This window comes from Podarcis gaigeae (assembly GCF_964106915.1).
Source record: "Podarcis gaigeae genome assembly, chromosome: 14".
Classification (NCBI taxonomy): Eukaryota; Metazoa; Chordata; class Lepidosauria; order Squamata; family Lacertidae; genus Podarcis; species Podarcis gaigeae.
Window position 1 is genome coordinate 27,053,355 of NC_139690.1, and position 27,921 is coordinate 27,081,275.

Genomic DNA, 27,921 nt, shown 5'->3' on the forward strand with positions numbered 1-27,921 from the left:
ATTTTTCATCCTCAGCTTGAATTGATATTCAGGGTACTCACTGTGGAGTGTGAGTTTATATTTAAGATAATTTAAGTCACCAGTTAAGGTTTAATGTGAAAGGTTATTCAAGGGACCTTGAGTGTGAGTTTATATTTAAGATAATTTAAGTCACCAGTTAAGGTTTAATGTGAAAGGTTATTCAAGGGACCACCTGAGTTAAGGCACAAGATTATTACAGAAGCTGGTTTTCACCGGAGAAAGGAGTATATGTACTTCTTTTAAATGTCCTTTCCCCTCCCATGTCTAAAATAATGTTTTACAGTGCAATCCTGTGCATGTTTAATTGATTGCTTTTTAACATGTTTTTAAGCTGTTTCTATTCTAGTTGTAAGCCACCTTGAGTCCCAACAGGAGATAAGGCAGGTTATGATGATGACAACAGCAGCAGCAGCAGCAGCAGCAGCAGCAGCAGCAGCAGAATATAAGGCACTTCTTGCCTTCAGAGGTCACCATAGCAGTGTGGTGGTGATGTTATAAAAAGAGTTTTCTCAATGGATCAGACAAGGGCCATGTAGTCCAGCACCCTGATCTAGCATTGACCAGATACGCCAGGAAGCTCACAAGTGTTTTTGATGGTAATGACCATTTCTTGTTGCTTGCCCCTTGTGTTTGGAAGTGAGGTATTTTGCCTCTATAGATGTAGGCTCCATTTTTTAGCTTTACTAGCCAAGAGTCGTTGATAGATCCAGTCTCTGTGGATTGGCCTCATGGTTTCGTTTCGTTTCTAAATAATGTTGCTAGTGGTCTTTCAGCAAAAATCCCTGTAAGAACTGTGTGTTATATGAAGATGGTAGACAAGAGTGGAAGGAGGATATGAAAACTAACAAAATGTAGCACAAAGGCAATAAAATTCCAGAAGAATTAAATATTCCTGGCAGTAATGGAAGAGCTATATGATCCCTCTCCCCCCAAAATTGTCTATGATCATGTGGAATTCTGATTGTTTAAATTCTTTCTGCTTTGTTACTCAAATGAATAGTGGAAACAAATAGATTTAAATAGGTTACAGTTTGTCCTACTACTTACAAAAGGTTTCATGGACAAGAAGAGGCTAGTCATGCTTTTGTTTCTGCATACAGCTAGTCATCAACACCTGTTTCTGGGTTGTTGCCTAAATTAGAGCAGCCTTCTCTGTCTTGTTCAGAGTGCAGTCTGACTTGACTGTTCATCAGCAAAGAAGATACTAAATTTTGCATCTCAACAAATGGCATTTTCAGTATTCAAGTATGTTTAAAAAGTATGTTTAAAAATACTTTTTGTACCATAGGATCTCTTATGGTACACTAGGTTGCATCTTTTTTTATACTGAGTTAGAAAGTGCAAGAGATTCTGTAAACTGCTGGGAGGGGAAAGAAGTCTGAGGAGCTAGACAAAGAAGTCTCTGGGACAGACGTTGCAGGTAACACACAGCTTTTTTTTGTCTACCCCTGAAGTGTGTGGCTTGACTAGCTTGCATGAGTCTTCTGGAGTTACTCATTTTTATGGTCTCTTTATGCTCTCTGCTTTGATGTATATCATCATGTGAATTGCTAGATAAATCTGAGGCAAGGATGTGTGTGCTGATCAATGAATTGTCCTTCCTCTGGGCAAGGAGGTTAAATTAAACGACCCTTTGGTCCCTACCCATCCTGTGATTTGGGTGAGGTACATCATGAAAATCTCATTTCATGATGTTTAAGGATGGTGGTTATTTTTGCCAAGGGAAGTGGATCATTACTTGGCCATGAGTGTTAACAGTCATGCTCAGCTGAAAGAGAACAAACTTATTTGAGACTTAAGTCAATGATACTGCATAAAATGGCATTCACGGTAACAGTCCTCCCCTGAATAATGTGATTTCCATCAAACTGCAGTCTGACAAAAAGAGAGCAAGGTGAATGTGTGCACATATTTCTGCAGTGTTTTTCAGTGTGCACAGAGCTATAATTTTTATAGCCACAGCAATCTTCCAAGGTAGGTTACATTGAGGCCCAGACTGACTACTCAGTGCATTTCATGACAGTAAACCTGCTTCTCTCGTGCCACAACAAATCAACACTTGCCATATTATACCACTGATGGCTCTAATCTGGTTAAGTAAAATACACATAAACAATTTCTCATTCAGGCTGGGCTTTACCTTCCAAAACAGGCAGCTTAGCTCTCTCACACATTATAGCATCTTTTCTGCATCAAAAAGAGAAAAAGATAAGTAGCTTCATTGCTGTTACCTGGTTTTGACATTCCCATAGCAACCCACCTCCAACTTTGGTGTCACAAGCTCACCCATCATCTGTTGCTTTACAAGCAGGATTCTGTTCAAAGATGAGTAAAAAGGCTGTGACATGAATGGGACATATTTTCCTGTGTGTTTCTGACAGCTAGAAAATAAAGGCACAGCATGACTCAGGTTGTGTGGACATGATCCAATCTTGCAAAGGTTAGGTACTTTAATTAATGTAAAGAAAAGACAGGTGTCATCACAATCAGCTGCATTTTAAATATAATGCAGCAATAAATAGCCAATCTCAAGCTGAGGATAACGCAGAAGAAAAATTTGTCATGAGATGAGAATCTTGATACTTAAACAAACAGGCAGAGGTTTAACCAAATTGGTTGGCTCAAATCTATGCAATAGGTAATAATACAGCTGCTTCTCTTAGCTATCACAGTGCCAAGCAAGAAGATGGTGTATTTGTTTAGTTGCTCACAGATAAGGCACCAAATAGTGTGATGATTTGGCACTAGCGTCACTGTCACTGAAAGTAACAAAGGGTTCAGATCTGTAAGGGAAGACTTGTGAAGTTCACTAAATGTGGCATCCACTTTTAAGTCCATGGGGCTTTAAGCACTCATGTGAGCAACTTCAACTGAGCCAAGGAACTGGTGCAGCTTTTTTGGAACAGAAATTACATGAGTTCTAAATGGAATTCGTTGGTGGCTGTATTTTGGCTCAGTTGAAGTTTCTGAGTCACCTTCAAGGGCAGTCCCACGTAGAGTACATCCCAATAATTCAGTCTGTAACCTACCAGAGCATGGAGTAGAATGGCCAAATAATTGCTGTCCAAAAGGGGACATGGATGGCAAACCAGGCAGAGCTGGAAATAAGCCACCAAGGCCACCTGAGCCACTAGTGACAATGTTGCATCCAGGAATATCACCAACCTACTGGTCTGCTCCTTCCGAGAGTGTGCAGCCCATAGGACAATTCCCATGGCACTAAGCAATAGCTCCTCATAACAGCTTTCTTAAAAAAACTGCCTTGAAATTAGGAGCAGAACCACTGCAATACAGTGCCCCCAACCTCCACATCCCAGAGCCACTCCAGAAAGATACCATGGTCAGTGTATCAAAAGGTGTGAAGAGGCCAATGAGAATAAGCAGGATCCCGCTCTCCCCACCTCTCTTGATGAAAGTCATCAACCTGGTAAGCCTGATACGGACAGCTTAAACATAAAAAATTACAGACCTATCTCATTCCTGAACAATGATTATAATATTTTTGCGGGAATAATGGCAGACAGACTCAAAAATTGCTTAAAAGATGTCATACATAAAGACCAAGCCGGATTCCTCCCAAATAGACAGTTAAAGGATAATGTCAGACATATTATAAATATCATAGAATACCTAGATGTTAAAAATGAAATACCGGTGGCCTTACTGTTTATAGACGCAGAAAAAGCGTTCGATAACGTTTCATGGCAGTTTTTGTTAAAGTCTATGGAGGAAATGGGAATAGAGGGCAACTTCATAAAAGGCATAAAGGTGATCTACTCTAACCAAACAGCTAAATTAATTGTTAACAACAATCTGACAGACACATTTAGCATTATGAAAGGAACAAGACAAGGTTGCCCTCTCTCCCCTTTACTATTCATAATGGTTCTAGAGGTCATAGCGAATAAGGTGAGAGACACACCAGAGATACGGGGCATTAAAGTTGGAACAAAGGAATATAAGTTGAAAGCTTATGTGGATGACCTAGTGTTATCGTTAGAAGAACCACAAATAAGCGCCGGTAAAGTTTTGGAACAATTAGATGAATTTGGCAAAGTATCAGGTTTCAAACTAAATAAAACAAAGACTAAAATGTTGGTGAAAAATATAGATAGGAATACAAAAGAGAACATAGAACAGGAATGTGGAATTAAGATCTCAAAAAAAATCAAATACTTAGGTATTTGGTTAACTTCAAAAAATATCAATCTAATTAGCGATAATTATACACCTATGTGGAAAGAGATTAAAAAAGATCTGGATATATGGAATAGGCTAAAACTTTCATGGTCTGGAAGGATGGCGGCAATCAAAATGAATATCCTGCCAAAAATGCTGTTCTTATTTCAAACCATCCCAGTAATTAGGGGATCCGCGATCTTTAAAGAATGGCAAAAAAGTCTTTCAAAATTTACATGGCAGGCAAAGAGGCCAAGAATTAAATTTCAAATACTAACAGATAGGAAAGAAAGAGGGGGCTTTGCCGTACCAAACCTAACATTATACTATGAGGCTTCCAGCCTGTGTTGGCTTAAAGAATGGATTACTCTGGAGAATTTAGATCTGTTAGATCTAGAAGGCTTTAACAATAGATATGGTTGGCATGCTTACTTGTGGCTAAATAAAGGGAAGGTCCATAAAGGATTCTCCAATCATATTTTCAGAGGAGCACTGCTTGGAATTTGGAAAAAAAATATAAGAAACTTCTAGAAAAGAACACTCGGTGGTTATCCCCAACAGATATCTTAACAATAAAAAAGGTAAACATGGAAGCGAAAAGGCTAACATATGAAGACATATTGATTAAAGCGGAAAAAGGTTGGAAGATCAAATCATATGATGAACTGAAAGATAGACTAACAGGTTGGTTGCAATACCATCAGATAAATGCACTTTGGAATGAGGACAAAAAATTGGGGATGAACGAGAAAAAATCTAGATACCAGACAGAAGTATTAGAAGGGAAAACTAAACTGTTAGCTAAGATGTATAATTTGTTGTTAGAATGGGACACAAAAGATGAAGTAGTAAAGGAGGTAATGATAAAATGGGCAGTGGACGTGGGACATAATATAAAGTACGAAAAGTGGGAGAGGTTATGGAACAGAGGAATGAAATTCACAGTGTGTGCAACACTAAGGGAAAATTTAGAGAAAATGATGTATCGATGGTATATCACACCGGTAAAATTGGATAAAATGTATAAAAGCGGAAATAAAATGTGTTGGAGGTGTAAACAAAAGGAGGGAGATTTTTACCACATGTGGTGGGCGTGTGACGAAATCAAAAAAAATTGGGAGCTCATATATAATGAATTTTAAAAAATCTTTAGGTATATTTTTTCAAAAAAAAAAAGAGGCATTCCTCTTAGGAATAATTGGAGATGAAATTAAAAGAAAAGACCAAAATTTATTTCAGTACGCGACAACAGCAGCTAGGATATTGATAGCTCAAAAATGGAAATCAGTTGAGATTCCCACGATCACAGATTGGCAAACAAAATTATTTGAATATGCAGAATCAGCAAGAATGACAAACAAAATCAGACATCAAAAAGAAATAAAGTTTACTGAAGAGTGGAGTAAATTTGTGACGTATATTGAAATAAATTGTGGTAAATTAAAAACTACAGCAGGTCTAACATAATCCTTGTTATGCGTAAATTTTGAAAATGGAAACTGCAGGAGAAGAAAAAATGTAAGAAAACCGTAGCAGGATAGGAGGGAGGTCAAAATGCCTGTTAACGCAGTGTAAATAAGTGGATGATACTAAACATTGATTGATAAGAGTGTTTACTGTTTATTTTTATATGCCCTTTTTTCTTCTGTTATATGTTTTTTGCTTGTGTGGAAATCTCAATAAAAAAGCAAATAAAAAGAAAAAAAGAGAAAAAAAGAAAGTCATCAACCTGGTAAAATGAGACACAATCTTCTCAGTCTCTTGAGATAAGTATGACTTCCAGGGAAGCACTCCAGGTACAAATGAAGGGCCATAACTCACCTCAAAAGCAGATTTCAGAGTATGTTTAGTTTACTATTCTGTTTTTACCAGCATGTGGATGCCATTCATATTTTCTGCCTACTATACTTTCTGGCAATAAAATCTTTGTTGTCACTAGGGTGCAATATCTAATTGCTCACAAAACACTGAATGACTTTCTTTTTTAACTAACATGTTCTGCCATACCTGAGATGGTTCCTTCACATTACTTACAATGCAAAGTTCAGATCAGAAATCTTAACAATCAGCCCAAAGTTGACTGCAAAAAAATAAGAAGAAGAAATTAATGGTCCTGCTGGTTTCCAATTTCTTAGCACCATGAACTTAGATGATGACACAAAGTGGCTCGAGTGGGTAGCCAAACAGTTTGAAAGTATCGCCGGGGAAGATAAAGAGATCGACCTGGAAGAATTCAAAGCTGCTCTCAAGGTGAAGGAGGCAAGTTTTGTCAAATGGGGTAGGAAACCCAATTGGGCTGAGGATTGTGACAATGCAATGTTTTTGCTTGGAACGGCCCCTGTGTGAGGAAATACTATGAAGATATTTGGCTTCACCCCTTTTTTGGGAGGGAATTTGTGCATATAGATTTGTTCATGCGTACCTGGAGATGCTTAATTGGGAATGGTGTGCAGAAGAAGGGTGGCTGATGGAGACTAGGAGGTCATGGGCAGAGAAGGAGGGTGCTGAAGAGCAAAATCAGCAGGGCGGGGGGAGAATGCTGGCATCAGTAGGGACTGAAAAAGTAATGTTGAAGATTGGGGGATTTGGGGTTAGGTCAGAGTGGGGGGCCCGTTTTTCAGAACCTATTTTTAATAACCAGCCAGATCTCCCTTTATCTGAAAGTCCCCAGTTCACTAATATTTCAAGTACTCAATTGCTTCTATTCCCATAATACTGAAGCAAGTAATAAAGACTAGTGAGAAATTGGAGGGTGTGTGTGTGTGATTTCCACTCCTGGATTAACCCCCGCCCCCCAGTTGACTTTGCAAACATTTTCGCCCTCTCCTATAGTCCTTTTTCGCTGAGCGTTTCTTTGCTTTGTTTGACTTGGATGGAAGCGGCACCATCAGTTTGGACGAGCTGCTGGAGGCCTTGAAGCTGCTGGTACATGGGAGTGAAACAGACAAACTCCGGTTCCTCTTCCAAGTTTATGATGTGGACGGTAAAATTCCAAAACAGCACCCTTGTTCACTTGCATTTTGTCAAAACAATATCACTGTTCTGCTCAGCATTGGCACTTTAGGGCAATAACTACCAATGCTCCTGGTTGGTCCATTCACATGGAATGGTAAATGACTACAGCAATGTTTTATTATCAGATCAGTAATGTTTTTGTAACAGACATGAATGTAGCTTTTATTTTGGTGCAGAACTTTATTTCTGTTTTAGTGCTAGTATAACTTGATTACATCTCACTGTATCGTGAAATAAGTCTTCAGAAATTGTATCAAATTGTGGGCTATGAAATATGTTGGAGCATTTACAAAGCTAGCCCAGCATGTCCAAATCCATTGTGTTGGTTGTTTGTGCATAAAATAATGCATAAAATAATGGTTATGAAAAAGTCCTCAGGGTTTTTTTTAGAGGCAAGAATATTCTAGTTAAAAGTGATTTCATATTTGTGTGTGTGAGTGTGTCGTTGTTGGGCTTGCCTTTGTCACTACTGCCCATTCACACCACTGCTTGCACACCTGGAAGCAACAGGTGAATAGGCAGCAACAGGAAGGAAAGGGAAGCAAGAAAAACGAGGATACCCCATGCCTCTCTGGGCCTCAGACAAGCTCTGCATGGGCCTGTGTTGTGGTAATCCAACCTAGAGGCTCCAACTGCCTTAAATCTTGCCTGTTGCAGATTTATTTGATGCCGACTGGAGATCCTCTTCCACTGTAGGCAGTGGGTCCATTGAACCTGAAGAATTGCGCACGGTCTTGGAGTCATGCCTGAAGGAGAGTTCAATATCTTTGCCAGAGAAGAAATTAGATGACCTCACGTTAGCCCTTTTCGAATCGGCTGACTCTGACAACAGTGGGTCCATCACCTTTGAGGAGCTCAGGGAGGAACTGGAGCGCTTCCCAGAGGTCATGGAGAACTTAACCATAAGGTATTTCCTCTTCCACCTCCTAATCCAACTTTTCTCAACCCACCTAATGCCCTCCAGATGTTTTGGAGAAGTCCCACCACTCCTAGCATCATACTGGCTGGGGTCCATGGGAGTTGTGGCATTAAAACAGCTGGAGAGCACCAGGTTGGGGAAGACTGTATCCTGTAACCCCAAATTACCCCCTGAAAATGCTGCTTCACTGTCCTCCAGCAGCAGTAAGGCGGCACCGGGGCTCCTTCATCCTCAGTTCCATCTTACAATTCCTTCTGCCACTTACAGGAGGATCCATCCCATCAAACCAACACCTTCTTATTTTTAATTTTTTTAAAATTTACATCCCGCCTAAATTTCAAAAGAAACTTGAAGCCGGTAACAAATCCAGCCAACACAATGATATTGACATATATAAGAATCCCCGTTAAAACACCCAGCATGAGATTAAAACAGTAACACAAAACACCAAAACTACTGTAACATATTCCAAAACAGCCATCACAAACAAACATCAAAGAGAAATAAGAGAAAGACAGAAATGTTATCTGAAGGCCTTCTTAAAACAGAAACTCTTTTTTTTACCAGCTGCCTAAAATTATGCTGGGGCAGGGCCTGACACGCCTCGCTTTTCTTAATTTCTCTAGTTTTAGAAAGTTGTGCACCCATCAGACCAAAAGCTTGGGCCAAAGAGCCTGGGAAATACCAGCAGCAGAAGCAGAAAGAAGGTGGTGGTGTCAGGTTTCAGTTGCCATCTCTGCAGGCTGGGTGGCTGGGGCTCGTGAGAGTTGTACCTGCAAGCAGCTGGAGGGCACCATGTTGGGGAAGGCTGCTTTGAACCATTGACTCAGCCTAGACAGGTCATTTTCATTGGCAGCCTCAGAAATATTTTCCCCTTTGACACCTTGAAATGTTCTTGCCAGCAGCACCTGGGGTTTAGAAATAATTACCCACCCCTGCTTGCTTGCTTCCTAGGCAAAGAAACTCGCTCTGGGAGCCTCTTTGAAGGAAAGTTGCACCCTTTTCCCTCAGCCGCAGCTGCCTGCATTCTCTTGGGGATGAGCTGCATTCCCCTGCTATGTTTCAGCTCCGCGTAATTGGAACTCTTGAGCCTGCTGCCGCTGCTGTCAGCTGTCATTGCGGCGGAAATCTGCTGCGGCTTGCAACACTGGGGCAGAGAGGACTTCGGTTTCCTTAGCAGATGAAAAACAGCCAAAGCATCTTGTGGCACCCTAAAGATTAACGCATTTATTCCCGCAGAAGCTTTCATGGATGAGAGCCTGTTTCATCAGATGTGCTTGGCTGTGGGTTCTGCCCAGCGAAAGATGCCACGATAAATTGGTTCCCATCTTTTAAAGGTGCCCCAAGTCTCTCTCGCTGATTTCGTTGCAGAAAAAAACTAGAGCAGCTGTCCCTCTGGAATTCACAAAGGATCAATGGTCGGAAGGAGAAAACTCCCTTTGGAAAAAGAGAAGGGCTGTATCTTTGTCTCTAGCTGCTTCCATGTTGGAGCCCTCTAGCGCTGCTGAGGTGTTGCTTTTCTGCAGTTAACCAGAACCAAAATAAAAACTTAGTATAGCGCCATATTATCTAACAGTAACCTCTCCTGTGGCCAAGACGGGTCCTTTACTTACTCATAAGCAAGCCCCATTTATCATGGATTCTCAGCATCACGATTTGAGTGTTTTGTCCTTGCAGGTTCAGCCTGTTTTGTTGTTGGCTCCTGAGAGAGAGCCAGAGGGAAATTAGCAATGAATCGCCTCTCTGAGCTATAGCCTCCGTGTCAGTTTCTTTTTCCAAAGCAGTGTCATGCCTATCCGTGACCTGGTGCCAGATGTGGAGTCATCGGAAGACAAACCAGACACCCCACAGGTCAATGACCTTGAGGAGCAGGCAGGTTCCCCTATAGGGGTCCCCTGGGTTGATACCTGCTGAAACTGTAAGAGGAGAATGGCAGCACCAAAAGCTCCAGTTCCAAGCCAAAGTGCAACGGCATAGCATGCATCTATGGGCCCAGTGTGGGTAAGGAATCCTCTTTTAAGGCATCCCTGAAACTCACTCAGTACCATAAGTAGCTGCCAGGGTGATGTCTAGGATGCCAAAGTATGTAAGGTCATCCTCTTGAGCCTTCTAGTTGCTGGAAGCAACACAGGTCTCTGGCTCCTTGCTCCTGAGTCTAGTTCCTTCTCTTTATACCATGCCTAAACTCCCTGTCATGCTAAATGTTAGACTGCTGCCTGACCTGACCCCTGGATCATATTTTGGACCTAAACTGCTTGACCTTGGTTTGTCCAGACCGCAATACACCTGCAATCCTGCTTAAGGCAACTAGGACCCAACCCCGGCTGGGCTGCACTGGAACATGGCAGTCCTGTGGCTAGAGAGACCAATATGGGAGAGACATGTTTTGTTGCAACTGGGGCAGATGAAGGCATCTGGGTTTGCTGCTGCAGATGCACCATGGCGTTTCTCCTCTCTGTGCTCTTCCCAGCAGTCATTCCTCCTCTGGTCACTGCTTGAGGATATATGATCTGTCTCCAGGCACTGCAGTCGTCCACAAGGCAGTGTTGATGTTGCCAGCTTTCATATCACATTTGCAGACATATTTGTAGCACAGAGCTGGTCTGCCAATGGACCTGGTGCCTGAAGCCAGCTCCCTGTAGAGCATGTTCTACCATCTTCCGTTCTGTGGATGGCAAATGACAAAATAGCAGTGAACGTCACGGTTAAAGAAATAGGAATGTGTGGAAGCTCACGAGCTGACCGATCACACACGTGGAAAAGCTGAATCTGAAATATCTGCCTGAAATACAATAAAGCCTACATCTGGAAGCGAAGTATGTCAGTTCCAGAGAGGTGCCAAGGCAGAACCAACCTCTACCTATTGCTTTACTTGAGAATTCCACAGGGCTTAGACAAAGTCCAATGGACTTTTCTTTGCTTTGAGCATGTGGCAAGGACTAAGTCATGCCAAATCTGGGGTCTGCTGTCCAGTTTGGTGCTTTACTTGTCAAGCAATTCTTGGGCATCACACAATGGCTTCTCCAGTCTAAAAGAGGCACGACAGGCTGCAGCAAGAGGTTCTATCGAGCAGATCCTGCATCTTCTGAAATTTCCTTATGTGATAGCAGTCCTCTGGTACTCGAGTGAACCAGCAGGTGGCTCTGTGTGATCACGGAGGCTAGAAGCACATGCTGTTCACAGAAGCCAGACCCCCCCCCCCCCCAGCTATCATGCTCCAGTATCTGAATACATATTGCCTCACCCATGACAGAAACATCCGCCCATTGGCCATTCTTTAAGTCAGCCCACATATTCTTGTTCCCATAAGCCACAGTTCAGCTGCACCATGTAACAAAGCTTTAGAACAGCAGCGGCAGAAAACTCGTGCAAGTGAGACAAGCCACATGCTATGTAGGAAAGTACATTTCCCTCTGTGCTTTTCCAGTTCACCTGCCAATCTGCCCCTGGGAGAAACTACAGTGGTACCTCGGGTTAAGAACTTAATTCGTTCTGGAGGTCCGTTCTTAACCTGAAACTCTTCTTAACCTGAGGTACCACTTTAGCTAATGGGGCCTCCCACTGCTGCCATGCCGCCAATGCACGATTTCTGTTCTCATCCTGAAGCAAAGTTCATAACCCGAGGTACTATTTCTGGGTTAGCAGAGTCTGTAACCTGAAGCGTCTGTAACCTGAAGCGTCTGTAACCCAAGGTACCACTGTATTTTCTAACCCCCAAATGGCAATCAGTCATCCTGGGAGGTTGAAGAAAACAACTCAATAACAGTGGTTGTGTCACACCATACGTTGAAAGCACATGGCTTTCCCCAAAGAATTCTGGGAACTGTTGTTTGTTAAGGATGCTGGGAAGTATAGCTTCTGAGGGGGTAAACTACAGTTCTTGGAATTCTTGGGGTGGAGGGAGTCATGTGCTTTCAAACAGAGGGGAGAATGTTGTCAGATGTCTCCTCTAAAGAGCCTGTGGGAAAGCAAAACGTTGGTCAAAAAAGACCACAAATATCAGGTCTATTTCTTGGTATATTTAGGAACCTAAATAGCCTGTTGGATCCAGCATCCAGCCCGTCTGGTCCAGCATCCTGACTCTCACAGTGATCAACCAGATGCCTGTGGGAAACCTGCAAGCAGGATTCGATCACAAGAGCCCTCTCTCCTCCTATGGTTTCCAGTCCTGCCCTCTGCCCCATCCTTTATCCCACCAGCCCCAGTAGGCAGCAGCTGCCACTGTATAATAATATGCAGTATACTGCTGATGAGCTCAGGGTTATGCAAGCTATGTAGCCCAAACAGGTCTACTGAGAACCCCAAGGTTTGTAGACACTTAAAAATATTTACAAAGAAAACCTAAGAGGCCCCCTCCAAAAAAGAAAGAAAGAAAACTCAGTTCAATTAAGGTTTCACTTGTGGTTTATAGAGTCCTGAGAGCTCTATTTGCATTCATGGGTTGAAAGCAAGGCTTACATTCTAGTGAGCGATTAAAAGAGCAACTGTTTGCAGTATGATATGTGCATCGGGGAGAGATGCTCTCCTGAAACTTTTGTGAACTGCTGAGTATTGCTCAGCTGGAAGGTGTATGCTTAATTAGGGCGTGTTCAATTTTCCAGCTTACAAATTCCGAAAATAACTTGGGAACTCAAAAGATGTTTTGCTTAAATCAATATAATTTATTTTTGCTTGGTAAGTAAGATGTGTGAAAAATTGCACAGAAGCCTTTAAAAAAAAAGATTGCCAAGTACTTGCAGATATGTTATATATTATTAGTATTAGTATTATTCAATAGTATTATATTATTATTAAGCATTACCTGACATTTTCAGAATGCAGGCTTTAAATTATTTAGTTTTCAGAAAGCAGTTTATGTGCTTATTCATCAGACATAGACTTACCAAGCTGCATGTTGTCCAGTCACATCAATCATGGCAGATTCGTATTCCTCACACCCCAAACCATATTTTTAAGACCACTCCCTGAAGAAATTTGCAAAAATTAAGTTTCACCCCCTATAACCAGGGAGAGGGCCTTCTTGGTAGTGGCTATCAGATGTTAAGGAAATAAACAACTACCTGACTTTTAGAAGACATCTGAAGGCAGCCCTGTTTAGGAAGGTTTTTAATGTTTGATGTATTTATTGTGTTTTTAATATTCTATTGGGAGCCGCCCAGAGTGGCTGGGGAAAGCCAACCAGATGGGCAGGGTATAAATTATTATTATTATTATTATTATTATTATTATTATTATTATTATTATTTTATATGGCATGCTTCATGGTCTCTTCTCTCTGGGTCTCTCTCTCTCCCTTCTCGCAGTGCTGCAAGCTGGTTAAAGCCCCCCACTGCTCTCAGGAAGAGCCACGCCCCACGCTACCTGCGCCCAGCCTATTGGCACAACAACAGGAGCAAGCTTCTCTTCCTGGGCAGCTACCTGTGTGTGAACATCGTCCTCTTCACCTTTGCGGCCTTGAAGCATGTTGACTCTGGCCCCTGGATCATGCTGGCCAAAGGCTGCGGTCAGTGCCTGAACTTCAACTGTGCATTTATAGTGGTGAGTAACATGATGTATTCATTATGTAGTGAATGTGTTAAGTGTACAGAAGTGGCCATGGTGGGTCAGAGCAGAGGTCCGGCGAAAAGACGGCACAAGAACAAGTTAATTCTCTCTGTTTGTATTCTATGCTGCTCCTCTAAGGCTAATAAAAACCCACGGTCTCCAATAAGTAACTCAGGTGATGAGTATCAGCAAGATCTGAGCCACAGTAGGGCTACTGAGAAACAGGAGGGCAATATTGGCCATGCTGGGGAGAACCTCAAGGTTTACCAAAGTACAGTAAGTCTTTAAAATATTTTTTAACCCATTGAGGACTGAAGTTACTCAATAAGTTGAGTGTTAGTTGGAAAAACAAAAACAAAAGAAGAAAAGGTTGGGGAATGCAATGGAGTGTCTTGGAGAAGGGCATGGCTGGCTCAACCACCATGATACTCCATTCCATACCACCACCACCACCAGAACTGTATAAAGAAACACTTTGTTGCAGGCCCCCTTATTGATTTCTGTCATCAAATCTCACCTGTTGCTGCTTAGGTGTGCTTTGAATGTTTGAAATAAATAGATTTGCCTACCCAGCATTCTGTGTCTGACAATGCCCAATTCACAAGCATCCTTGGCAGCCATCCTTGATTTTGTCCAGGCTCTGGAAGATGCTCATAGCCAAGAAGTGGAACACAAGCTTTGCATGCATAGATTCAATTCCCTGGCATCTTTAAATGGCTGGGAAAGCACATGGGCTTTGTTTTTCAGCCAGAACTCACCAGAAGTGAGTTTCATCACCTCTTTGGTGTGTTGTGTCACCTCTGTAGCTTTGCGGCACTTTGGCACATTGCTTTGTGTTGCGTGATGGAGGCTGTGTGCGGGGGTGGTGTGGCATAGGGTGGCGGTAGTGTGGTGGGTGCTCCCCTAAAAGAAGCTCAACAAGTTCTGTCACCTCTTTTTCTAGAAAAAAAGCCCTGGAAGCTGTATCCCTGGTGCTGCAAAGAGCCACAGCCAGTCAGGCTATACAGCTAAAACAGGCTTCCTCAACCTTGGCCTTCCAGATGTTTCAAGACTACAATTCCCATCATCCCTGACCACTGGTCCTGCTAGCTAGGGATCATGGGAGCTGTAGACCAAAAACATCTGGAGGGCCGAAGTTGAGGAAGCCTGAGCTAGAAGGACTAAACTTTTGACTCAGTATAAATCCATTTCATATGCTTGTGGAGCACTGTCCTTTTAGAAGCATGCCTGGTGCAAACATGTGGCCCTTCAACTAACTTCTGCAGCTATTTTCTCACCCCTTGAAGGTGCTGATGTTGCGCCGATGTTTGACCTGGTTACGGGCTACCTGGGTAGCCAGACTTCTGCCTCTAGACCAGAATGTCATTCTGCACCAGTTAATGGGCTATGCAGTGGCTGTTCTAACAGCAGTTCACACAGGGGCCCATGTGGCCAACTTTGGTAAGTGACAGTTTTCTAATTATTTATTTTAAATATTTTTATACTGCCTTTCAATCCTACCATGCCTCCTTTTAAGTAACAGGTAGGCCTGGGGAGGGGGGGGGGCGCTCTGTGGACTTTTCACTTCCACCATAAGGACATAGGGAGAACAATAATTTTAGCCACACATGGGCCGCTCTCCTGTGTTTTCCCTGTGGTGCTTGCATCTTTTTTTAGGCTACAGAAAAACTGACTTTTTTAAAGAGTCCAATAGCACGATCTCCACAGGTGTAAATGACTTAGCACTAATCTCCCCCCTTTTTAAAAAAAAAAAAAAGAAGTGTGGTTTTTACATGTGCAGCGATGTCTATTGCCATGAATATCCACATAGGCACACTTGAACTACTGCCTTTGCCCATGGTGTTATTTTATCAGCATGTTGCTTCCCCCCCCCCTAATCAGGATTTTAATTTGCACTAAAACACCTATTTTTAAAAACTGAAATATTCACACACAATAGTGCGTAAATCAGAAATGTGTGAGGTTTTTTGCATACATTAATGTATCATTGTGTGTTATTTCTAAAGGCTGCCTGATCTGGCATTTCTGGATGGTACCATTTTATCATCTCGTTCGCCCACTCCAATTCTCCAAGTTCCTTTAAAACTCTTTGAAACATCTGTTTAAAGTTTTTGAAGCAAATTTGCCATAGTAGTTAAATAAAAATGTGCTTTAGCGCATACTTGGACAGTTGTTTAAAATCAAATTGTTTAAAGGTCTAAAAGATGCATGTTCTGGTCCTTCTCCAACACCTTGCTCCTTGCTCACATGCTTTGATGTGGGCGGAACGGATCAGGATGTTCACATACAAAAAGCGCTATCTGCTTGAAGAAAGTGTGTGCACTCCCTACATTCCCTGCCTACACAAACCGACATACTGTCTGCTCCAACATGCTAGGGGCTTATGGGAGTTGTAGTCCAACTCTCATCTGGATGATACAAGGTTGTCTTAGAGCTTCATGGTTCATATCATCCTCATCATCATCCTCATATAATAATAATTTATTATTTATACCCCGCCCATCTGGCTGGGCTTCCCCAGCCACTCTGGGCAGCTTCCAACAAAATATTAAAATACAGTAATGCATCAAACATTAAAAGCTTCCCTAAACAGGGCTGCCTTCAGATGTCTTCTAAAAGTCTGGTAGTTGTTGTTCTCTTTGACATCTGGTGGGAGGGCATTCCAGAGGGCAGGTGCCACTACCGAGAAGGCCCTCTGCCTGGTTCCCTGTAACTTGGCTTCTCGCAGTGAGGGAACCGCCAGAAGGCCCTTGGCGCTAGACCTCAGTGTCCGGGTAGAACGATAGGGGTGGAGACGCTCCTTCAGATATACTGGACCGAGGCCGTTTAGGGCTTTAAAAGTCAGCACCAACACTGAAGTGTGCTTGGAAATGTACAGAATGCCGTTATTGCGGTGCTAGTCCACTACACGACTTGATTTCTCTTAGTGGAGGTCTTTCTCTCTCCCCTGTAGTGAGAATGTCTCAGATCAAAGGCACTTACCAGCTTTGGGAATATCTCTTCACCACCCGGCCTGGGATTGGCTGGATTTATGGAACTGCCTCCCTCACGGGCCTCATGCTGCAGCTCCTCATCGCCCTTATGCTGGTGTGCTCTAGTACTTTCGTCCGCAAGGGTGGCCATTTTGAGGTGATTGCTTGACTTCTTCCTCCTTCCTGTTGCTTACGTCATTTGCCTTGCGAGTCAAGTAACTCCCAAGTGTCAGTGATCTCTTTTGAGCTTTGCTTATTTTAAATTATCGATGTGCTCTTCGTTCCATTTTAACTTCGGACTCATCCACATTTCCACTTGTCCAGTGGAAACTTCAATCCACAAGGAAAAAACGATTGACATTTGAACTGATTCAGTGGGTTTTCCCGGGAAAAGTGGTGGGACAAGCAGAAGTGTAGACAAGCCCTTAATCGTTCAAAACACCTCCTTGCTCTCTTGAATAAGTAAGATGCCCTTCTTTGTCACCAGCAGGTCTTCTACTGGACTCACCTTTCTTACATCATCATTTGGGCTTTGTTAATTGCCCACGGTCCTAACTTTTGGAAGTGGTTTGTGGTGCCTGGATTTCTTTTCCTCTTAGAGAAGATCTTCGGTGTTGCCATGTCACACGTTGGAGGACTATACATAGTGGAAATCAACCTCTTGCCCTCAAAGGTTTGCTTCCCAAACAATGATGAATTAAAAGGGGAAATGTTTGAAAATACCTAATTTTCCGAACAGAGTAGAAGTGGAAGTGAGGTGGCTTGAGCATCTGATTTGATTTCCCCGAGCTTACAAAGTGTTCTGATTTGTTCTGTCAATCCCAGAGTTTTCCATGCATTTTTAACATCAAATTTCTTACCCCAGAAATTCATAGCATCCTAAAATTGCAGAGTTAGGATGGACTCCAAGGGTCATCTAGTCCAACCCTCTGCAAAGCAGGAATCACAGCTAAAGAATCCCTGACAGGTGGCCATCCACCCTCTGATTAAAAACCTCAAATGAAGGAGAGTTCACCCCCTTCCAAGGTAGTACATTTCACTGTCAAACAGCTACTACCGTCAGAAAGTTATTTCTAAGGTTTAATCAGAATCTCATTTATGGTCAGGTTGTACCTTGTAGAGCAGGAGAAAACAAGCTTGCTCCATCTGTCATGTGAATGCCTGTTCAGATATTTGAAGAGGGCACTCATATCACCTCTCATCCTTCTCTTCTCCAGGCTAAACATACCTAACTCCCTCAATTGTTCCTCATAATAACAATCATTCTGAATAGAATTATTTTTAAATGGATTTGCAGTGCAAGAGCACCAAATCCACTGTAAGGCTGTATGCGTACCATACATTTAAAGCACATGACGTCTCCCAGAGAATGCTGGCAATTGCAGTTTACTCCTCACGGAGCTACAATTCCCAGCACCCTTTACAAACTACAGCTCCCAAGATTCTTTGAGGGGGAGTCATGCACTTGGAATGCAAAGAACATGTGCAGCCTCATTGTGCAACCTAAATTTGGGGACATGTGACAGAATCCCAACCCTCTAAATAGTGACCATCTGGAAGCCTCCTATGAGCTGGGCATTGTGCTTCCAGGTCATATGCAAACAAGTTGTTGCCGATCTTTCTCTTTTGGATCCAGGTGACTCATCTGGTGATCAAGAGACCTCCGTTTTTCCACTACAAACCTGGTGACTACGTGTACCTGAATATCCCAGTCATAGCCAAGTATGAATGGCATCCATTCACCATCAGCAGTGCTCCAGAGCAACCAGGTAGATCCCAAGCCAGCTGGAAAGGGCATCAAACAGCACGAACCAACCTGGTGCCCTGCAGGTGTCATGGGAACGGTTGCACTCAGGTCCTGCATGCGTGTTTCGCATTGAGGCACCTGGTTGGCCACTGTGAGGACAAAGCATTGGACTAGATGGATCCACCGGCTTGATCCAGCAGCCAGGCTATTCTTGTGTTCGTCTTCTTATTTTTTCCCCAATTTATATACTGCCCTATACTCGGGGGTCTCAGGGCAGTTCACAGAATAAAATCAAGATATAAAACCACACAATACCTAATAAAAATAAAAACAGCAACCCAGTATCCTTCCACACACAACCTCCCCACATACATTTTTAAAGGGCATAGGATGTAAATCGGATAAACCAAATGCCTGGTTAAAAAGGAACGTTTTTGCCTGGAGCCTAAAGGTGTATAATGAAGGCGCCAGGCGAACTTCCCTGGGGAGAGCATTCCACAGATGGGGAGCCACTGCAGAGAAGGCCCTGCTCTTGTGTTGCCACCCTCCGGACCTCTCAAGGAGGCAGCACATGAAGGAGGGCCTCAGAAGATGATCTTAGGGTCATATGGAAAGAGGTGGTCCTTGAGGTATTGCAGTCCTGAGCCATTTAAGGCTTTATAGGTTAAAACCAGCACTTATGCCAAGTCTTCCTATCAGTCCCAACCAGCACTGCCAGAAGCTATAGTCGAAAAAATCTGGAGGGTATCAGGTTGGCGAAGGATGGTGTAAAAACCTTGATATGTAATTCATCTGGTCCCACTGTCTGTCATGCCAGGAAGGAAGAGTCCCATGCTATTGTCCCAGAGCAGCAACTCAGGGCTGTACAGATCTACTGAAGCAACCCACATCAATGCTGCGATAGATTTCTCTCTGCAGAAATATTGATAAAGTCACTTCTCTCGCTAATCCCCTTCTTGTGACCCAGGCTTGATATTCCCATTGGTTTGTATGTGTTATGAAATTAACATTGGTCCTGTTCCTACTCTTTTCAAAATCAAGTTTGCAATATTCCAAAAGGCTTGCAAAGCTCCGATCAGGCTCAGGACGTTTCAGGTATAATCCCTTTCCTGGTGTCTCCAGCCCACGCTGGAGACCTCATCCTTGAGGCTGCTCTAAGTAAGTGGTGAGTTCCTGCCTCTTAATTTGGGAAAGGTGGCCTTGATCTACTTCTTGCTATGAGGTGGGTTAGCTCCTGGCTCTTGGCTCAGTTTAAGGAGGATGGCTAAGGATGCTTGTGTTCCTCACTGGGTAACCTTCTGCTTTCTCTCCAAAGGGACCATCTGGCTGCATATACGGTCCCTGGGACAGTGGACCAACAGGCTATATGAATATTTCTGGAATCAACAGGAGTGTCATGACCACAGGTCCGAATGGCTGGACAGAAAGGCAAAGGCAAAGAAGAAGAGCAGGTCCCAGAAATGGGTGCAGGTTTGCGATTAAAACAACAATTCAGTAACCATGACTGTGGGGTCTTCAGTGGCATTTTAAAAATATTAATGGGTTGATTCTAAGTTAAATTCTTTGGCATTGCACTGGATGCATACGGTACTGGAGGGTTATAGGGTGGGGGCAGAGGCAAAGCTGAGGCTCTGGGCATGCTTGGACATTCATTGCATAGAGAAATTATTTCCGTATGGAGCAAGGTCTTTTGTGGGGAGGGGGGGTTACAATTTGTGTAGGCAGAATACTGAGCACAACCCATCACTGACTCACCCAGCCCATGTCAACTTGTGGACAGCAACACAGAGCTGAAGCAAAGCCAAGAGGGCCGCAGGTCAGATCCTGCAGCTCACCATGAACTTTTGTTCCAGAAATGTCTCTTTGGCTCCTCTGACCTGGACCAGCCTGTGGCCAGCAGTTCCGATGAGATGGTTGAAATCTTATCTTACATGCCCATCAGGCATCCCAGCTGGGAGACTGCGAGTGTCGGAGCAGCCAGCCAGTGCAAGGAGGGAAACACGCAACCCAGAAGAGGAAAGGTCTGGCTTCTCCTGGCAAATATGTGTACATTCCATCCTTGATAGATCTGCCCCTCTCCCCCACAGAAAGGCACACTTCAGCTCTTGCTATATGGCAAGGAATCCAGAGGCTGTGCGTTTAGTTTCCTTCAGGAGTGAGGCTACAGGAGGCTTAGGCACTTTCTTGAATCTTGACAATTGTGCAAGGAGAACAGAGCAGAAGCAAACAGACTCCTAAGACAGACATGAAAATTTTCACCAGTTCCCCTGTGCTCCCAGGCAAGCATCTATATAGCACTAAACTCACAGCTCTATTCCTCTGTTTCTGAATGAAAAAAGTTCAGCTTCTTTCATCTCTCCTTGAAGAGTGCTGGTTTCAGACTTGCAGGTAAATTGCCCTCTTAAGGAAACTTGCACAGTCATTAGAGAACATCAGCACTGTGAACTGGCAGGGTATATTGTTGGTGTGCTTTTCTGTTTTTTAGTCTGTGTGTGTGTGTGTGTGTGTTTCCTTATTCTTTGTTAAATAAGAATTAAAAAATTTAAAAAGAGATAGGGGAAAATGAGAAAGCAAAAGAAACAATAATTTACAGTGCCATCCATCCCTAAATAGGCTCTTTTTCTAATGGGATATGGTGGACCTTTTGCTAACAATAACATATTTGTTAACAGATTTCTGGCAGGCTTAGTGAGAATCAGAGACTCTGTAACATCAAGGTAAGATCTGCTGCTGCTCTATGAAATGCCTTGAGCACCCACAAGCAGGCCAGGTTCTGTACAGAGTTTAGAAGCATCCCTTCCCCAGAGACATGGGGGGCGGGTGCAGGAGGGAGCAACCAGGTATCAGGAGAAAGCTCAGAATGTATCAAGTAGCTGAGTACAGAAGTCAAATTTTGTAAGGCTTAATAAAGGGGCAGGCAGGCACTTGAAGAAAAAAGAGGTGGGAATGTGCCCTGGGCAGAGACAGAAGCATATTAGTACCTCCAACACCACAGTTTGTCTTAGTGTGTCTCAGGTGATGCTAAGCTAAAATGTGGGAGAGGGCTTTGGGACAACGTTCCCCCTCTTAAAAAGATGTCCCCTCACTTTTGATGCAGTTTAAATCTCTCTCTCAGAGTGAGAGGAAAGTGAAAGCTTTGCTTGCCCTCCATTCTGTCACGTAGCCAAGTCTAAATAGGCTATATCTGGTGCTGCGGTGACATCATGTTCGTTACACAATCCCTGATGGGCTGGGATCATGCAGAGAAGAAGCCCCTCCAAGAGAAAACTTGGCAGCAAGACAGCAACCAACAGGAAAAGTGATGGCCACAAAGAGGCATCCCAGAAGGGAGGGACAGTGGCAGTTAGCGGCAATGGCAAGGGGAGCGAATCCCTAGGCTAGCCAGGCCCAAATGCAGGCCAGGGTTCTGAACTCCCACAGTTGTGAATTCTTCCTTATCACTAAGAAGATTGTTCACTGAAAGCTCAGTTAACTCCTCTGCGGTCCCGAAGGATAAATCGTAACATAACAAGCCAGATTTACCACGAACAGGATCAAATCAGTGTCGTGCCATTACTTCCCTAGTGCTACATCGATGGTCCTTATGGGACTCCCACTCGAAGGATCTTCACATCAGAGCATGCCGTTCTGATAGGAGCAGGAATTGGGATTACACCCTTTGCCTCCATTTTGCAAAGCATCATGTTCAGGTTGGTCTGCTGCAGATTAGAATCAATTCTTTTGTCAAAGTTGCAGAACCTGCATTCCCACCCCCCTTTCCAAAATGTGCAATCTTTTATTTGATCAACATCTTCTGCAAGGGTGAGGAAACCTTTTCAGTCTGAGAGCTGTATTCTTGCATGGGTACCTCCTGAGGGTCAGGGCAAAAGCGGGTGTGTCTGTACCCTTGTAAAAGGTAAAGGTACCCCTGCCCGTACGGGCCAGTCTTGACAGACTCTGGGGTTGTGCGCCCATCTCACTTAAGAGGCCAGGGGCCAGCGCTGTCCGGAGACACTTCCGGGTCACGTGGCCAGCGTGACATCGCTGCTCTGGCGAGCCAGAGCTGCACACGGAAACGCCGTTTACCTTCCCGCTACTAAGCGGTCCCTATTTATCTACTTGCACCCGGGGGTGCTTTCGAACTGCTAGGTTGGCAGGCGCTGGGACCGAGCAACGGGAGCGCACCCCGCTGCGGGGATTCGAACCGCCGACCTTTCGATCGGCAAGCCCTAGGCGCTGAGGCTTTTACCCACAGCGCCACCCGCATCCCTCTGTACCCTTGTACAGAAGACTAAATTCCAGCCACAAAAATGGCAAAGGTCACTGCAGATGATGCATCTCTACAGTCTTCATCCAGGTAACCAAGAAGGATTATTGCAGGTCAAGGACGCATTCCAGCCTTCCCTAAACATTCAGGAAGTGTAGCTCTGGGGAGGAAGTGTGGCTTACTGAGAATCTTCATGGATAAATAGAGAGATCTGCCTTTGGTTCTTGGAGGTCTGCATCCCACCCCAAACCTCCCAGCCTGAGGTTAACCACCCCTGGTCTACTGCCAGAAAGGCAGTATGATTCAAAACCTTGTCTACTTCTTGTAAACCAATACACGCAACTTTTAAAAATGGTTGCAACTTTTTTAAAAATCTCCATTGAACTTTCCAAGTAATAAGCAACAGCCATTCCTGGTTGTATTTGTTAATGCCAGCTGCTAAGAAAGGCTGGCGATTCTCTGCTCACCTCAGAAGATACCCTATAATTTTTCTTTCTTTCTTTCTAGACACCATATGCGAAAGCAAACCTCTTCTAGCCAGGAAAACATGAAACTCCTGAAGGTGAGGTGGTGTCCTCAGCTGTGGCTTGGACGTTTGTGCAGAAAAGCATTTTTTTGCTACAAAAACAATGAACAGCAGTAGCAGTAAGTAAAACCTTCTTGTCTTTAGGTTGACTTTATCTGGATCAACAGAGACCAAAAGTCATTTGAATGGTTTGTAAGCCTGCTGACCCAGCTGGAAATCAATCAGGCTGAAGAAGACCCTAGCAGTAGGTGACCAATTTTTGTCCTTGTCTTTCTTTAACCGTGACCCAAACTGAACACCATCCTCAAGAAGATGAACCAGAATGATGCCCCCTGAGGCTTCCAAACCTAAACCGTGGGTTGGATATATTTTGATGGGAAAACTGGACTTAACTCACACATGAACCATCCTAACCCCCCCCCCAGCATCCTTTATCTCTCCCTCCCTCGCTCCCTCCCCCCCCCTCTCTCTCTCTCTCTCTCTCACACACACACACACACACACACCTTCTCTTAGTGGGGTACCAGAAAACCTGAACTGGCTCAAAACACAGAATTTCTCCAGGCTTTTCCTTGTTGAAATTAATGTAAAAAAACCACACATGCAAAATACCATGTTTCAGTTGACCTCTCAATATGATTTCAAAGAAATGTGTGATGGATCATTGAGGGGGGGGGGCTGTGCAAGGTATGCCCACTGCCTGCCACCACCAATGCTCCTGGCAGCCATGCCACCAGCATGTTCAGCATGCATGAGAAGGTGGCACTCTGTGTGTGTACCAACGAACCAGCACAGAATTTCTCCACATGCGGTAAGTTCCTGGGCCAACCAGAGTGGTGCATCTAGTTATCTCCTGCTTTGACACTGCAATGCGCTCTACGTGGGGCTACCTTTGAAGGTGAACCAGAAACAACAGTTAATCTGGAACGTGGCAGCTAGACTGGTGACTGGGAGCGGCCGCCGAGACCATATAACACCGCTCTTGAAAGACCTACATTGGCTCCCAGTACATTTCCAAGCACAATTCAAAGTGTTGGTGCTGACCTTTAAAGCCCTAAAGGGCCTCGGTCCAGTATACCTGAAGGAGCGTCTCCACCCTCATTGTTTAGCCCGGACACTGAGATCCAGCTCTGAGCGCCTTCTGGCAGTTCCCTCACTGCAAGAAGTGAGGTTACAGGGAACTTGGTGGAGGGCCTTCTCAGCAGTGGTGCCTGCCCTGTGGAACGCCCTCCCACCAGATGTCAAGGAAATAAACAACTACCTGACTTTTAGAAGACATCTGAAGGCAGCCCTGTTTAGGGAAGTTTTTAATGTTTGATGTTTTATCGTGTTTTAAATATTCTGGTGGGAGCTGTGCAGAGTGGCTGGGGAAACCCAGCCAGATGGGCGGGGTTGTTGTTAGTGTTATTATTATTATTATTATTATTATTATTATTATTATTATTACCACCAGGACCTTGCCCACCTCTTATGTGGAGGAGTTTTATGCACATATATGTTGCCCTGCCCGTGCAGAGCCACATCTCATGAGGGCCAAAGATGGGAAGGGGCTATAGCTCAGTAGAAGAGCCCCTGCTTTGTAGTCCCTGGTGGCATCTCCAGGTAGGGCTGGGAGAGGTTTCCTGAAGCCCTGGAGAGCCACTGCTGCCAGTCAGTGTAGACAATACTGAGCTATATGGACCCAAGGTTCTCAGTCCGTATAAAGCAGTTTCCTCTGTTCCTATGCAGCTGGTGGGTTGAGGTAAGGGTCACGAACTCCTGAACCCCCCGCTTCAGATATCTTTCCATGTTCCTTCTGATGTGCAGACCGCTTCTTGGAGATGCACTTGTACATGACCTCTGCGCTTGGCAAGAATGACATGAAGGCTATTGGCCTGCAGATGGCGTTAGATCTCCTAGCCAAAAAGGAGAAGAAAGACTCCATCACGGGCCTCAAGACAAGAACCCAGCCGGGGCGCCCAGATTGGAACAAGGTAGACTTCACAAAGCTACTTTTAACATAATTGACAACACCTCCCCCCCCCAAAAAAAAACCCGGTGCCCCATGTACGTATTTAAGCTGCAGCTCCCACCAGTCCCTGACACCAAAACAGCTGAATGGCACAAGGCTGGGAAGACTGATTCCCAAGCATCCTTGTGGCTGTGGTGTGAGCTGCTTTTCAAGAACAGATTCTAAGTCAGTATTTCAGCCTGCTCAGTGGGTTCCCTTCGGCCAGGCAGCCTCAGCCTAACTGACCCCACAGAATTGTTGTGAAAATAAAATGGAGGTGGGCAGAACCTTTGGAGGAAGGGCAGAATAAAAATGCATTTTTTTTATTTAAAAAATGCATTTGAGATGTATCGGGGGAGCCCAAGGCGAGGCCAGCACCTTCTTCTGAAGCTTGAAAAGAGAGTTGTTAGATTTCTGTCTTGTATCTCTTTCCGGTACCCCCAGCTCTTTCAGAAACTAGCGAAAGAAAACAAAGGGAAGGTCCATGTCTTCTTCTGTGGCTCTCCAGCTCTTGCCAAGGTCATCAAAGCTCATTGCGAACAGTTCAACTTCCAGTTCTTCAAGGAGCACTTTTGAGCAGCATCCCTGGGCCATCCTGGACTGCGATGTTAAGGCTGCAAGTTATGCGTGAGTTAAGTAGGCAATGTGATTTGTGGAAGAAAACATTTGTGGAATAGTTCACCAAGACCCCCAGCCATTTTCAAGTGGTCCTTAGAAATGTTTTTGATAACTGTTGTCCTAGGGCTACTTTGTGAATCAACCCTTCCTCTGTGTTTGAATGGGCCAAACTACACATTGTGGTTAATCATGTAATTTGCCATTGAATAAAAAGACATTTCTTTCTGAAATAGCCAGCGTGAAAGGCAGTTGTCTGGATTGGGAGGGAGGTCAGTTGTCTGGATTGGGGAGGGGAGGGGGCTTGAACACTTTGTTCCCTGCTGTGGTCCCAATCTGGATCCCTCTACATACACACACCCCTGGGTTCTGGCCCTTTCTCTTCTCTCTTGCAACTGTATGCAAGAAGGAGGAGAAGGGAACGTCTCCTGCACAGTCACCATTGCAATGGGAAAGGACAGTGGGGAAAGCTCAGCTGAGCAGACTCCTTCGAGGCAGAAGAACATGTTCAGTTCAGGGTGAGGAACAGCAGTTGCACTGGCTTGGGATGCTTTTGCCAGCTGCATAGCACAACCCGCCCCAGAATTCCTTGCAATGACACAGAAGACACTCCCAGCTCACACATGCATGCCTGGCTCATTTGAGCGCGTGCACCCCCCCAATATTGCCATTCTATTTTTTTTAAAATAATATTTATTAAAGTTTTAAAGGTTACAAAAAGAAAAAATAGAAAACACCATATTAAACAGAAACAAAACAACACATCACAATAAGAAAAAAGAAAAAAAGAAAAAGAAAAGAAAAAAACAGAAAAATACAAACAATTAAAAAACACAGCGAATCTTCCCATAACTTATCTTTCATTTGCTTGTTTCCTTGACCTCCTCACACCTCCCTTTTTTGTATTCTAGTTCGGTTAGCTATTTCAGCAAATCCTTTCCATCTTTTCCAATTTTTGTCCTGTAATTTATCTTAAACTAATGTAACTTTACTTTCCCTCCTTTCACCAATTCACAATCTATTTTTTCTTAATCCTTTCTAACATTTCTGCTAAAACCACATAACTTCATTCCAACATCCTTCTAACATTCATTAATTTTGCAATATTTCTGTAAATAATCTTTAAATTTCTTCCAATCTTCTTCCACTGACTCTTCTCCCTGGTCTCGGATTCTGCTAGTAATTTCCGCCAGTTCCATGTAGTCCATCACCTTCATCTGCCCAATATTGCCACTCTAAGGCCCTGCTCTCTGTGTCTCAAAATCTGCTTTATGATGCCTGCAGGGCCAACATCAAGCACATTTTACCCATTTCTTGAGCAGATTTTGAGAAGCCCCTGCCCCCTGCTTTCCTGGAGTAGACTGCATTTCCACCATCGTCAAAGAGTAGTCAAGAAGAGCTCCATCAACTTGGTGCCATGGGCTCCCTATTTCCTATCCTTTCCTGGGAGAGAAAATATCCCCCTTCCTTCTTCCAGGAAGCGCTCCTCCAAGGGGCAGGCGATGATTCCAGCTGTTACCTGCTATCCCAGGCAGGCTTGGACTGGCAAAAGGAATGAAGAAATGCCAGAGGAGGAGGAGGAGGAGGGCAGTGTCTGTTTGTTGAGGCCTGGAAAGCAAGAGCTGCCTAGGGGCGAGCCAGGACAACCTTTCTTCTTCCTCCTCCTCCACCTCTACCAGTGTTTGACAGACATAGCTGCCCTCATTTTAAGTTAATAAACAAGAGATTCTTGCTCAGTGAGTGTAATCCTTGTAATAAACAAAAATCTGCCCTTATTCCCTTATGGGGGACACAAGAGCCTTTACAGAGTCCTTTGTAGGTTCTCAATCGGTCAGAGAAAATAACAGAGGCCAACCAGAGAATATTGACAAGCAAAGCAGCTCATAAGCCTGATCTTTATTGAACTGTTGCAACAGGGTGCCCCCTTCACACGCAGGAGGAGGAGGAGGACCCAGAACAAAGGTGTGCCTGCCCTTATATAGACATTTTAAATTGCCTGCCCTGGAGTCCAAGGCAACCCCCAGATACATCATACCTACATCACAGAAAGGGCAGTCTACAACAGAAATGTGAGCGTGTAGTTTATCTCCTGTCTGGCAGACCTGTTAATGGTCACTTGATTGGATACCCTGGGGAGCCTGGCCAGT

At 44.0% G+C, this 27,921-nt stretch overlaps 1 protein-coding gene across 5 annotated transcripts; it reads left to right on the top strand.

Moving 5' to 3' along the window:
* The first annotated feature begins 512 nt into the window (after nucleotides 1-512).
* LOC310831884 (NADPH oxidase 5-like) lies at nucleotides 513-27,510 on the top strand. Of its 5 annotated transcripts, XR_014558034.1 has the most exons (18): nucleotides 513-1,441; nucleotides 6,336-6,450; nucleotides 7,033-7,309; nucleotides 7,912-8,122; nucleotides 13,438-13,672; nucleotides 14,965-15,118; nucleotides 16,632-16,807; nucleotides 17,141-17,323; nucleotides 18,287-18,419; nucleotides 19,713-19,867; nucleotides 20,251-20,418; nucleotides 21,070-21,114; nucleotides 21,962-22,086; nucleotides 23,151-23,205; nucleotides 23,314-23,413; nucleotides 24,976-25,142; nucleotides 25,604-26,422; nucleotides 26,978-27,510. XR_014558034.1 is itself a non-coding variant. In XM_083713134.1 (17 exons), exons 2-17 carry the CDS (start codon nucleotides 6,340-6,342, stop codon nucleotides 25,733-25,735), a joined length of 2,310 nt encoding a protein of 769 aa, XP_083569260.1. In that variant the 5' UTR covers nucleotides 513-1,441; nucleotides 6,336-6,339; the 3' UTR covers nucleotides 25,736-26,009. The 5 variants fall into 5 exon arrangements, 4 of the variants coding, with proteins under 4 accessions (XP_083569260.1, XP_083569262.1, XP_083569263.1 ...); XM_083713134.1 differs by lacking the exon at nucleotides 26,978-27,510 and having other exon boundaries at nucleotides 6,336-6,459; nucleotides 7,033-7,183; nucleotides 25,604-26,009; XM_083713136.1 differs by lacking the exon at nucleotides 26,978-27,510 and having other exon boundaries at nucleotides 7,033-7,183; nucleotides 25,604-26,009.
* The last annotated feature ends 411 nt before the right edge of the window (nucleotides 27,511-27,921 follow it).